Source organism: Phacochoerus africanus, chromosome 2, assembly GCF_016906955.1.
Source record: "Phacochoerus africanus isolate WHEZ1 chromosome 2, ROS_Pafr_v1, whole genome shotgun sequence".
NCBI lineage: Eukaryota > Metazoa > Chordata > Mammalia > Artiodactyla > Suidae > Phacochoerus > Phacochoerus africanus.
The window spans coordinates 110549968-110563502 of NC_062545.1; the positions used below are offsets into that span (position 1 = coordinate 110549968).

The window sequence follows — 13535 nt, forward strand, 5'->3', positions numbered from 1 at the left end:
TTGATGAGTTGATGAGACTATGTCAGATGCCAAAAATTATTTGTTCAGTATTTTAAATCTATTAACTCCAAATGTCTATCTACATAAGAAGTCAAATAAAAGTTCCTCATTTTAATCTTTGCTTCTTCTCAATTTTAATCTTTCTTTCTTTTGAATATAATAATGTATGCTATGAATAATTCTATTTGTATTGACTGAGGGAGGGAATTTGGGGTGGGAGGAAAAAAAATATTACCGAACATACAACTGATGTGAACACTTGCCCTTGTGCGAAAATCTTGAGATTTTCACTTTTATTAAAATCTTCATTTGTCTCCTAAAGGAGTGGGTTTGTTTCAAAACAAAATTATTCCTTTTGATGTTGCTTTCCCTCTTTTGAAATCACGACCCAGTTTTACATTGTTCTGCTTGGTTAATCTCTGCTTCCTCTAGACACCTAGTTTATATCAGAAGTAAAGGGAGCTGCTCTGCAAGGGTGTTCCTCTCGGGAAATAAATGGAATAGCTCACATACGCTGTAATTTGAATCTTCTTCAAGAAAAACGTTCTGCAGCTCTTCAGTCCTCCAAGAGGATCAGGAGAGCACAGCAATGTAGATTTGGTATAACCTTCCCCGTTTTGGAAGATAGTTAACAAAATTCAATCTTTCAAACATCTACTGCCTGTTCTGCATGATGCAAAGATTTGACATATGTTTCCTGCAGTCCCCAAGGACATTTACAAATAACTAATGTGCAGCACGAAATTACAAGTATCCTAAGAACTATGAGTTTAGGAGAGATTATATTCAGCTACAATTGGAGCTGAGAAGGGAGTGCAGACAGCTTCATAAAGGATATGCAAAGATCAGACAGGGCAGGGACTCTTGGAAAAGGGAAAATAAGGATAGAAAAACCCTAAGCCTCAGAACAAGCTTCAACTTCCTCAGAGCACAGAGCACATGGAAAAGGAACTTTAACATTAGCTACAGTCGAAATATTTTTACTATAGCATAGTAATTAATAATCAAATTAAATCTAATACACCAGTATTCTACCTCTGAAGCAAACTATTCAGTCTAACCACAAGAAATTTCTGTACAAGGAAAATTTACAAGGTGAAGCGAAACTACTAAGGTGCACTGGGAAAAAACACATGCCCGCACCATATAGAAGAAGAAAACCTTTTTTGTTTGTCTCTTAATTATACTGAAGTGTAGGCAAAATGTTAATTTAAACTACAGCTTCATCAGTTTACTACTATTGCAGATTCCCTTTAGGCTGTCAGTTTAATGCTACAGGGTAATTCTCTGGCATTTTCTTCTAAAGCCACAAATGAGATGGTTATGTGACCAGCTGCAGCTCCCTTCCTGCATTTCAGAAGCTCTGGGTGTCCACACAGACAGCTCTGTATAACTTCACACAAAAGACTGGCAATTATCCAAGAAGCCCCTGCCATGGTGTATATTCCCCAAGGTTCAAGATTTGCCATTTAATTCCAATCCACCCATGAAACAACTTGTACTTTAACACACTATACCAATATAAAACAAATTAAATTCTAATGCTAATTAATAAAGGTATTCCTCCAAAATGCAATTACAAAGTAATTAAAGTATATAATCTATATTTTTAAAGAGACCTACAAATATAATTCCATTCCATTAAGAAAATTGCAACATAATTCCTTAACTCTCCTCAGTTACTATTTCCTCATAATCTTACCAACAGCAAAAAAACCCCACTGCCACAGGATTTAGTTGTATTGCCAAACTTCCCCATTATGTATTTCACGCACATTGCTAACTGAAAATCAAGAAGCATGTTTTCAACATCTGGTACATACAGGCTGACATGACCTATAATGACTATTATGAGACAGATACCTCAAGAATGATCTTAATTTCTGCTGTCTAAAGAGAAATACAATCTGATAGAAACACGTGATTCTGTCAATTAGGTAGCTATGTCATTCTAGTATATAAGTGTCCTGAGGGAAAGGGGGAAAAACTAAAGCAAACACTTTAACAGCTTGGCTAACACAGCTTTTGCAGGAAGGAGTAATTTATAAGAGCAAATAGCAATAAACTGAACACTAAGTCTTGTATAAAAATCCTGGGGAGATTTTCACTTTTACTGACATCTTCATCTACCTCTAGGTTGTCTCTTCCACATCTGGACATCTTCTACACAAAGGATCACTGACATAGTAGTGATCTGGATGACTAAACCTTACAATGTTTTATTCAACAACCACAATGTAATGGTGTCAACCTGTAAAAGTGTAAACTTGGGAAGCCACTGACTTTCTCCCTTCCTTTTGATGAACACCTTTCTATAATACAATCATCAACTAAGGATGATATAGAAAGGATTAGCACACAATTTCAGCAGAAAGCATTAATTGAAAGGGATAGCTGGATTTTAAATCCCCACCCTTGTTCAGTACTGCCTTGACATTCAGGGGCTATATGCTTCCCCGCCAAAAAAGGGGGGATCTTTTCAATGTCTTGGGTTGTTTTTTTTTTTCCTCTCAATTTCAAAAACCTTCTGAATTCAGTACAATGACTAAAACAATAAAGACTTATCCCTAATTTACTGGTCAAGGAAAGCAATTTACTTCATAATAAAGTTAAAACTATAAAATAAACTTTTTGAGCATATCAAATGAATACGGATTTATTGAATATCAACTGTAACCTAAATAACCTGATCTACTAAGAAAAATACTTCATTGTTATTTATGATACAAACATGAGTATTATATTACCAAGAGAGAACAGGGTCTCCAGTATCCTTTTAAAGAATGTGATATTTAAAAAAAAATTAGCCTAAAAGGCTACATACAAAATTCCTGACATTTATCTACAGAAGAGGACAGTGGAACTGTGCTGAAACAGGGTAGACTGTCAAAATAATTTTTTAAATTGAGAAGTTAACATTTTAAGATTATATAACAAAATGTTAACGGGACAGTAGGAACATGTGTTTTTATTGGGGAGGGGGACACTTGAGTTTTTATCATCTTATTCTTCAATTAAAAAGAAAGCAAGAAAAGAAAAGGAACTATAATGAACAACAACAAATAGTTATTTTTCATTTCCTGAAGCTTACTGGGATGGGAAAGAAACAGAGGCCTAGAGGTTGAAAGGGCAATGCAAAGTTAAATCTAAATGAATAAGGACAGACATTCCTGATGGCCCCAGTCCTCTGTAAATCCTAACAGGACTAAAAAGCAGAAAAGGCAAGTCCCAACTGGTTCAGAGACTGGGGGGAGGGGAAAGAACGAGGAAGATGAGAAAACACTTGGCACCCACATAATAAAGGTATATCATTTTCAGAAAATATTAATACTTACCAATATGTACTGTAGCTACTGCAATCCATACACACTGTGTGCTGAGCTTTTTCTTGCTTTTCTGATTTCTTATGATTGGTTAAAGGTATTTGTGCATCTTCATAATGTTTTTTTGCATGGCCATTCACATACCTTACAAAAATCAAATGAAAATTTATTTTAATCTAAATATTGCTTTGGAAGTTAAAGCAGTAGGAGGTGGTAATAAACGTAGATGGTTAAAATGAGAATGAATTCTTCCTAATAAGAGCATTTGATCCTATAAGAGCATTCAATCATTTAGTGCCTTATTAAGCTGAGTACTTAAAATATGCTCTTTTCTGCAATCAAATACAGTCAACTTTTAATTATACACAAGACTAAGGCCAGGCAAGGAAAGGCGTTACCTATGCAAATCGGTTTCAATACCATTGATATTATCACTTATCAACTCCTTTGCTCATACTTCTGCTATAGCTTTTTTCTTTTCTTAAGTTTTTCTCAGAATGCTAACCCCCAACTCAGGCTATTCTCAAAGACAGGCTTTGTAAACTAAATTGCTCAACCACTGCCCACAGGGCCATAGGCTCTTCTTGAGTTTCTATGTAACATAAAACATGAGAGTGAGATATGGAAACAGGATAATTTTCCATTTCTTTTTCATCAATAATGGCTTCAGATCTTTTATTTGAATGCCTGAATAATCACTCCACTCACAGGGAAACAGGTTTGTTTAGAAGAATTCTAAACAAAACACAAATCACCTTAAGCTTAAATAAATGGTTATTTCTCACTGCATGGACAAAGATAATCAAAGTTTGACTACAGTCATAAAAATTTTATTAAACCTGAGTTGAGGAGTTCCCATCGTGGCTCTGTGGTTAGCAAACCCAACTAGCATCCATGAGGATGCAGGTTCCATCCCTGGCCTCGCTCAGTGGGTTAAGGATCTGGCGTTGCCATGAGCTGTGGTGCAGGTCACAGATATGCCTTGGATCCAGTGTTGCTGTGGCTCTGGTGTGGGCCAGCAGATACAGCTCCAATTAGACCCCTAGCCTGGGAACCTCCATATGCCATGGGTGTGGTCCTAAAAAGACAAAAAAAAAAAATCTGAGTTTAAAAAAGTCTAATGATTTCTAACAAATCATTTTATCACAAGAAGCAAAATGAAATTGAAAGAAAGGTTCATCTGTACCTTCACCTAAATAGTATACAATGCTATAACTGACCACTACTGGAAGAACTTCAAGAAACAAAAATTTTCCAGTTCCTAGAAAGCAGCCAATTTATAAGTCAAAGCAAATGTTGGTTAATAGTCTCAAGATCAACCTGCTCAGATAATTAAGGGGGCATTTTTGTCATGAGGCACCTGAGTTGTACAAGGAGCAACACTTACCTTGTGGAAAGCAGGACAGCTTGTGGTAAGGAGGATCAACACCAAGCTCTGCCTTTAGCCCAGGAAAGCTAGAAACTAACCTCAACTGAGAATTTGATCACGGCTCCCCCTCACGCCCTGCTTTTTTTTCATTGTAATAAACATAACCAACACTTGTGTGTACATGGGTCTTCTGCTCACAAAGGAGGACTACAATGAACTTTTAAAATAAAAATGTTGATTAGGAGTATAAACTCAAAAAATTGACTGCTTGGGTTTAAAAGTACGCTTTGTCATATGTAGGCCAAGTGACGCTGGCTGAGTTACTTAACCTCTCTGCTTCTGTTTTCTCATCTATTAAACAGAGAGAATAGTATTTTTATCTCATGGGTTACTAGGTGTGAATGGATGAACGAACGTCCGCTCTTATTTTACTCATATTTTCAATTTCCTTCATATGCTTAACTACTAATTTATTCAGAATCTAAATATAATTGCTTAGGAAATTATCAAACATTGCACAGGTCAGGAAAAACCCAATATATAACTAAAAGATAAATCCCAAGGATCCTACTGGTTCAATATCTAATCAGCTCAATTTCCTATGCACATATGTTTTTATACTGTGCCATGTAAAACAACAGTTATCTTTACAATGAGGAATATCTTTGGAATCCAAGAAAAGGCAATACAGAATAGTAATATCACTTTTAAGTCTTTGAAAACTGATCATCTGTACATAGTACATATAGGTCATTTAGCCAACATACTGTAGTCTCCAAATGTACTAGATGTTTTACAAGGTTACTGTAAATGTCAGTGATAAAGTAAGAAGTGCATTATTGCTGACATTAAGATTAGCAATGTTTTGGCTAATGATCAAATACATGTCAGAAGTTAACAGTTATGTTAATTAGCATGACTAAGAAGACTAACTAACATGAAAATAACTATTTCCCTCATCCAGTTTTAGATTTTAACAAGATAATTTGGTCTAAAATGGAAAAGTGTCAACATACATGTCATAGATTTTTTTTTTAACAGCAATCACAAAAGTTGGAAAAATAAATGAGAATATGTCATGAAGACCAATAGGATATATAATTCAAACATGCTATTGATAACTATGTTTCCTAGTAGAAAGAATTTTCAATTTAAGACTCCCTATAGACAAGTGGTCGAAATTACTAAAAAATCAGAATCCTTGGCAATCAACACCCAAGATAACATGATAAAAGAAAATTAGCCGATCAGCTATATAAAACGAAGATTCAAACACAGGCTACTCTCATTATCTGTGTAACCTACTTCATCATATTTCTCTGAAACCATGTCAAATTTCTAAATTTAAGACTGTCTGCAATTAGAAACATATTACCTAAAGAATCTAGAAAATTGTCAATTTATTTTTCCCATACCTACTTAAAGAACGGTTTGTTGCTTGCTATTAAGAACATTAATCTCTTCAGTTTTTGAGTTTGTTAGGTCTTTTTGTTGACATAAGACCTTCAAGATTTAGGTTGTAGAGCACCATGAGACAACTGGAGGACAGAACTATATAAATTTTATTGCATTATAATTCTCACCTCTCAAAATCTAGGAGAGGAATCTGTCTCTTCAAGTGCAGAATTTAAGTGCTTCTACTTTCTTCTTTTTAAAAAAAAAAAAAAAAAGTTATCTGTACAAAGTATTTTCGGGTTCCCAAAATCCTAGAGATTTCAAAACCACAATAACCACAATTAAGATATGAAGTTAACATTTTCCAAAAGTACTCTTAAGCGTACATGGAAAAAAATACTCAACTCCAGGACTGAAAATGTGAAAAAATCAAAAGTTAACTGAACAAAGACACTCTAATGAGGGTTTACAAATAACAATGGGGAAATCATCTTAATAAATATAGACTTCAGTCTTCAATCGTGACTTAATATGATTTCCCATCTTTTTGCTGCTAAGATACTAACTTCTCTGGTAAAATTAAAGAGCAACAGAAATAAATGTGCTACTCTTAGTACACAAAGGTTGATATTTATTTGAGTTTGTGTTAGAAGAAAGAGTTACTAAAGCATTTACTATTTAAGTACTATCGTTCTAAAGCCAAGAACTCGGAGGAAATGCTCAGGCTTGAACTGGGATTGGGTAATGTTAAATACTCAGAGAGCCAAAATGTCTTAATGGAACAATGAAACATTTGGTACATCCTCGACAGCATTAATAATGGACTCCACCGTGAGACATTTTTCAAAGGAATTTACCCGTAAATATTTTAGCATTTTGTTTTCTTTTCAGAAAAATGTTGTGAAATCCAGGACTTGAGTCAAAAGTCAGTAAAGGTAGGGATGGGGCAGGTAACAGGTGAAACAAAACTAGCCCTGTGCTGATAAGTGTTGAAGCTGAGTGATGAAAATATGGAGTTCAACTATCTTTCTTCTTATGTGCATACTTAAAAGTTACCCTAGTATAAGGTTTAAAAAACAACCATAAGATGTCAGAGTTCCCTTATTTCCTCTTTTCAATCAAATATTATAGATTGTCTTGATCATCAAATTAATTCTTTGGAGTATCGATATCAACGGGTTTCCACCCCTGGATTTTCCTCAGTTGTCACTGAACAAAGGGATTCTATTATGAGAGGGAAGCCCCACAGAGCATTATGTACACACTATGATTAAGCAATGGTGCTAAATAAATCCAAATCAATAAAACTCTGACATAAAGCTTAAAGGTAAACTGAAATTAAAAAAAGCAAGCTGGGTAGTGAAGAAATAAGTGTGTCACCTACCTTCCACAGTGGACACTTGAACAAGTCAAACAGACCCAGGGGCTTTTGTTGGACCGGCACACTAATAAAAAGAAAAATACACAATATACCAATTGTATCATGTTACTTCTTAGTTTCTCCCCTAATCTGTAATATCACATCCTGTGATTAAGTTATAAATTCCATGGCTGCTTAGATGTACTGAAAGCACAAATCCTTGCTTTGTGAGTGCATTTACACAAAATGGCTGCCTAATTAAAGTTACACTGAAAAGAATTTAAAAGCATGTCCATAAGAGCTGCTCATTTGAATTGTTGACTCAACTCAGAGTTTAACCACAAGTTAAATACATATACACTTTTCTCCTTTATTACTTATTCCTTTTTACCACAGTCTCTGACAAGTTAAGGACAGTCTCTTTTCTCACCAAAAACATTGTTAAGTCTCATTTTTAAATCACATGTCTTTACCATGCAGATCATATACTACTATAAGTGACAACTCTTTCAGCTTATTTCGTGAGAAGCACAACCTCAGGATACAATTAGTAAGACTAAGCCCAGTTCTTCCCAAATTAATGTCTTAGTTGTATTAAAGATAATTCTAAATATGATAACTGCTTCTAATTCTTGCTGATAATATAATCAGGACACTAATTACTTTAGTTTGAGTATTATAGGGATGAGGCAGGCAAAAAGTGGTATGAAAACTTAAAAAGTATTGATTACAATGTTCCTTGCTATTTACTCAATTTTTTTAAAAGCCCAATAAACATAACAATGATTTTTTTTTTAAGGGGAAGGAACATAAAAATCACCTGCAAAGCTTTTTCAAAACACATATGTTCTACTCAGGCAGAGCCATCTACACTGGAGTGTGGACAAAAGGACAAAGAACAAGTTTATGTTGAGAAAAGCAACTTCCCAGGTGATTCTCTAAAACAACCACTTGAGAACCACTAGCGTCCTAGCGGTGTAAGAGGGGCACCACAGCACAACCACTTACTCAGGATTATAATAAATCCACTGTCTGGCATGTAGTATGTGCTCAATAGGCAGTTGTTGAAAGAAAGTTTAAATTTCTTAGTTTAAGATCCCAAGATCTTAGCTCTACCAATCTTGCTGTATCATACATCACAATGGACCCTTCTCATTGTTAAGAAAAACTGGCCAAAACTGGAAATAAAGTGAATCCAGAACTATAAGCCCTTTCAATATATAATGAAACACATTATACAATGAATATCCAAAGATACTTAATTATAATAGCATTGTTTGATCTGCTGTTTATTACTGATTAGGACCCAAATTTTATGAAGGTACAGATAAACTTGTAGATTTTTATTTGGTAGAGATAATTTTTGTCCAGCAGACTCCAAAGGCTATGGTTTTACTACCCTGGAGGACATTAACCAATTTTATATCTAGTCTAGCAATTTACTTCAACATTCATTCTTCAGTGTCTTCATTTACTCAATTCCTCAAATGCTCTTGGAATCAGCTTTACCATTCTGCTGGTTCCCTCATTAATAAAATAAGTAAACCTTTGACATATGTTCATTCTATACTTGTTTTTTTGGGTTTTTTGTCTTTTTGTCTTTTTAGGGCCTCACCCGCGGCATATGGTTCCCAGGCAAGGGGTCAAATCGGAGCTGTAGCTGCCGGTCTACACCACAGCCAGAGCAACGCCAGATCCTTAACCCACTGAGCAAGGCCAGGGATCGAACCCACAACCTCATGGTTCCTAGTCAGATTCGTTCCACAACTGCAACTCCCTGTTATTCTATACTTGTATAGGAGGGGAGGAGAGGACAAGGAACAGCAGCAGAGTGTAGTAATATGCCCAAGAGACTGTCTGGCTGCCTCTCTGGCCAGCACAGGGCTCTATTTTTGAATAAGAAAGATTTCATGGCAAAAATCCCTTTCCAGATAGCCAAGGGCCTTACCTTTACTTAGTGCATGACATTAACCACTAGGGCCATCTTGAAGGCATTTTAGTTTTTTACTCATGTGTCCAATTTTGTTACTGATGCATGTAAGTCACATGACAAAGGCTAAGAAGAATAGCAAACTACTAATAACAATTATTTTAGGCAGATACATGAGAAGACTATTGGGAGGGGAGAGTGTTTGCTTTTTATTTGTACACTCATGTGGTATTCGATTTTTATCAACAAAAGTGTATTTTTATAGCTTGAATAGAAAGCCCTATAAATAAAAGAAAAAATTAATTAGAACAGACCTTACTTGAAACAGGTATTCATGAAAAGATATTCTCATTTTATTCTGAGATTATAATTTGAAGGGCTGAAAAACTACAAATATCATATAGTTTTGTTCCTATAAAGAAAAGCAAATATTTTTCTTCTAGTAAACACTAAGAAACATTGTACTCAATCTGGAAGAAGTTTAACATCATCCTGAAATAAGTAATTATGTTATAACAGTAAGTTTAGGCCCAAGCTTTTAGCCATCTAGAGCTTTTTGTCTTTTGTGTAATTATAGGAAGATTTTTTCCCCCTCCTTTGGATGAGGAAAAGAAAATGTATATTGTTAAAACAGCCATACCACCCAAAGCAATCTACAGATTTAATGCAATCCCTATCAAATAACCCCTAACATTTTTTCACAGAACTAGAACAAATAATCCAAAAATTTATATGGAGCCATAAAAGGCCCAGAATTGCCAAAACAATCCAAGCAGGAGGCATAACTCTCTCAGACTTCAGACAATATCACAAAGCTTCAATAATCAAGACAGTGTGGTACCAGTTAAAAAAAAAAATGACATATAGACCAATGGAATAGAACAGAGAACCCAGAAATGAGCCCAGACAGCTATGGTCAATTAATCTTCAACAAAGGAGGCAAGAATATGAAATGGGTTGGAAAAGACCATCTCTTCAGCAAGTGGTACTGGGAAAACCGGACCAATGCATGTAAATTAATGAAACTAGAACACACTCTCACACCATGCACAAAAATAAACTCAAAATGGCTTAAAGACTTAAACATGGAGTTCCCGTCATGGCTCAGTGGTTAATGAATCCGACTAGGAACCATGAGGTTGTGGGTTTGATCCCTGGCCTTGCACAGTGGGTTAAGGATCTGGTGTTGCTGTGAGTTGTGGTGTAGGTCACAGACGTGGTTTGGATCCCATGCTGCTGTGGCTCTGGTGTAGGCTGGCGGCTACAACTCCGATTAGACCCCTAGCCTGGGAACTTCCATATGCTGCAGGTGTGGCCCTAGAAGAGACAAAAAAAAAAAAAAAAACTTAAACATAATAAGACAAGATAGCATAAAACTCATAGAAGAGAAAATAAGCTAAACATTCTCTGACATCAACCATACAAATGTTTTCTTAGGTCAGTCTCCCAAGGCAACAGAAATAAAAACAAAAATAAACCAATGGGACCTAATCAAATTTACAAGCTTTCACAGAGCAAAGGAAACCATTTAAAAAAAAAAAAAAAAAGACAACTTACAGAATGGGAAAAAATATCTGCTAATGATGTAACCGACAAGGGCTTAATCTCCAAAGTATACAAACAACTTCATACAACTCAACAGCAAAAAAACAAACAACCCAATTGAAAAATGGGCAGAAGACCTGAAAAGACATTTCTCCAAAAAAGACATACAAATGGCCAATAGGCACATGAAAAAAACGCTCAGCATCGCCAATTATTAGAGAAATGCAAATCAAAACTACAACAAGGTACTACCTCACACCAGTCAGAATGGCTATCATTAATAAGTCTACAAATAACAAACGCTGGAAAGCATGTAGAGAAAAGGGAAGCCTCCTTCTTTGTTGGTGGGAATGTAAATTGGTACCACTGCTATGGAAAACAGGATGGAGGTACCTCAGAAAACTATAGAACTACCATATGATCCAGCACTCCCACTCCTGGGCATATATCCAGACAAAACTTTCATTCAAAAAGATACATGCATCCCTATGTTCACGGCAGTGCTATTCACAATAGCCAAGATGTGGAAACAACCTAAATGTCCATCAACAGATGAATGGATTAAAAAGATGTGGTACATTTACACAGTAGAATACCACTCAGCCATAAAAAGAACAAAATAATGCCATTCTCAGCAACATGGATGGAACTAGTCTCTCAAACTAAGTGAAGTCAGTCAGAAAGAGAAAGACAAATACCATATGATATCACTTATATCTGGAATCTAGGCTATGGCACAAATGAACCTATCTACAGAAAAGAAACAAACTCATGGACATGGAGAGCAGACTTGTGGAGAGCAGACTTGTTGTCAGGTGGTTGGGCAGGGGAGTAGGATGTTCTGGGAGGTGGGGGTTGGTAGATGCAAGCTATTGAATTTGAAGGGGATAAGCAATGATCCTGCTGTAAAGCACAAGGAACTATATCCAGTCACTTGTGATGAAACATGATGGAGGATAATATGAGAAAGAGAATGTATGTATTTGTGTAACTGGGTCACTGTGCTGTACAGTAGAAATGGACAGAACACTGTAAATCAACTATAATAAAAGATTTTTAAAAATAAAAAATAAGAAAGACAACATATGATAGTACAGTTGGTCCTGGCAATTCATTTATTACATTGCTCTGTGCAATAGTCCCTTTGTGTATGTACACCTCATCCAAATTTAAGAATCTTTAATGTACCCAAGACAGTTATAAAATTGAAGGAATACTGGTTTTAAATTAAACTCTCAATTATTGCTACAAACAGAACAGGTAATAGCATGAATAAAAGAACAATACAAATAATCTTAAAATCACTTATCTTAATCATCTTAAGGGGAAATATTTTATTATAAAAGGTAGCCTCAATTTATAGTCAGATGAGTTTCAGGTTTATCTGCAGGAGTAACGTATTTCCCAGGGAAACTGCATTGGATGTGTGTAGGCTATTCTATAAAAAAACTCTACAAGAACCATAACAAAACTGGAATACTATTGTGTGTGCGTAAATAAAATAAAATCATAGTCAATAAAAATGTTTTAAGCTATAAATATACTGCACAGTCAGGAAAACATAAAAATATTAAACTGAAGGTTTTTTATTTTTATTTATTTATTTTTTTATTTTTTAAATCTTAAATGCTGGTACTTGAGAGAAAGAAGGTAATAAGGATGGAATCTTACAGAAATTCAAAAAGATAAGTCTGAGAACTTATAAAGTCTCTTTTTATCATGCCTAATTACACTTCAAGGTATGTCAGTCAGGGCAAGGAAGCCATGCAGTGTATTTCTCACACTATTACATGTGGCCAGAGCAAGGCCACTGCATCTCTTAAACAGATTCCTGTCTTCTTTCACTCCGATTATAAAATCTCCTCAAAGTCACTCTCCTCTAGCAATCTCTCCTGTTTGCTTAGATTCTTCCAACCTGGAGCTCAGATCTCCTCTCTCAACTGCTGGGCATCTCAGCCTGTGGGGTTGGTACTATTTAGCACTCTTCCCTTTCCTCCTGCTACTACAGCCTCAGAACCCTCCTCTGGCCCTGTTCTCACTGTCAGTCACAAGCTCTGCAAGTTGGCAGCAGCGCCCTTTTGAGGGGAGTGGAGAATCTTGATCCTTTCCTGACTAGGCCTTTCTCCACAAGGCAGAAACTATGACACAGGCTGGGCAGGGGAGAAAAGTGGAGAAGCCCAGCCACTAAAACATGCTCACATTCATGACTTCTTCCTGGTCCCAAAGCTCTAAACCTCCTGGAAATCAGGAAGTGAGAACTGGTAGAGCACAAAGGCAGAGGGAAGACATCTAAATGATCTACAAATCAAAGTGTTTTATTCCCTATTATTCCTATAAAGGGAATAGTAGTCTGTTCCTTTATCAAGAGAAAGGAAAGGCTGAAAACTCGGGAGTTAGTTGCTTAAAGGAGCGATTTATACACGAATTTTTTTCAGGTTGTGTTCAACAGACAGAATACATCCACACTGAATGTGAGGTTTTTCTACTGATCTTCAATATCCTTAATGTTCACTATATAGAACCTAATATATAGAGTACATTTTGCTATTCAAGGCCCATCAACGATTCTCCTGGAATTCTAAATTTTTTTTATAAAACATCATGCACTAGTGC

At 35.8% G+C, this 13535-nt stretch overlaps 1 protein-coding gene across 2 annotated transcripts in view; it reads right to left on the reverse strand.

Annotated features, from left to right (window-relative positions):
* USP3 (ubiquitin specific peptidase 3) overlaps positions 1–13535 on the reverse strand; it is a 101530-nt gene that overhangs the window by 65310 nt on the left and 22685 nt on the right. Inside the window, exons 2-3 of one of the 2 annotated variants that reach the window (XM_047766001.1) lie at positions 7472–7532; positions 3336–3467 (exon numbers count right to left, since the gene is read on the reverse strand). In XM_047766001.1, coding sequence (XP_047621957.1) covers positions 3336–3467; positions 7472–7532 — 193 coding nt within the window. Of the gene's footprint in view, positions 1–3335; positions 3468–6275; positions 6353–7471; positions 7533–13535 lie in introns of those variants that run through there. The other variant, XM_047766006.1, reaches the window with a different exon arrangement.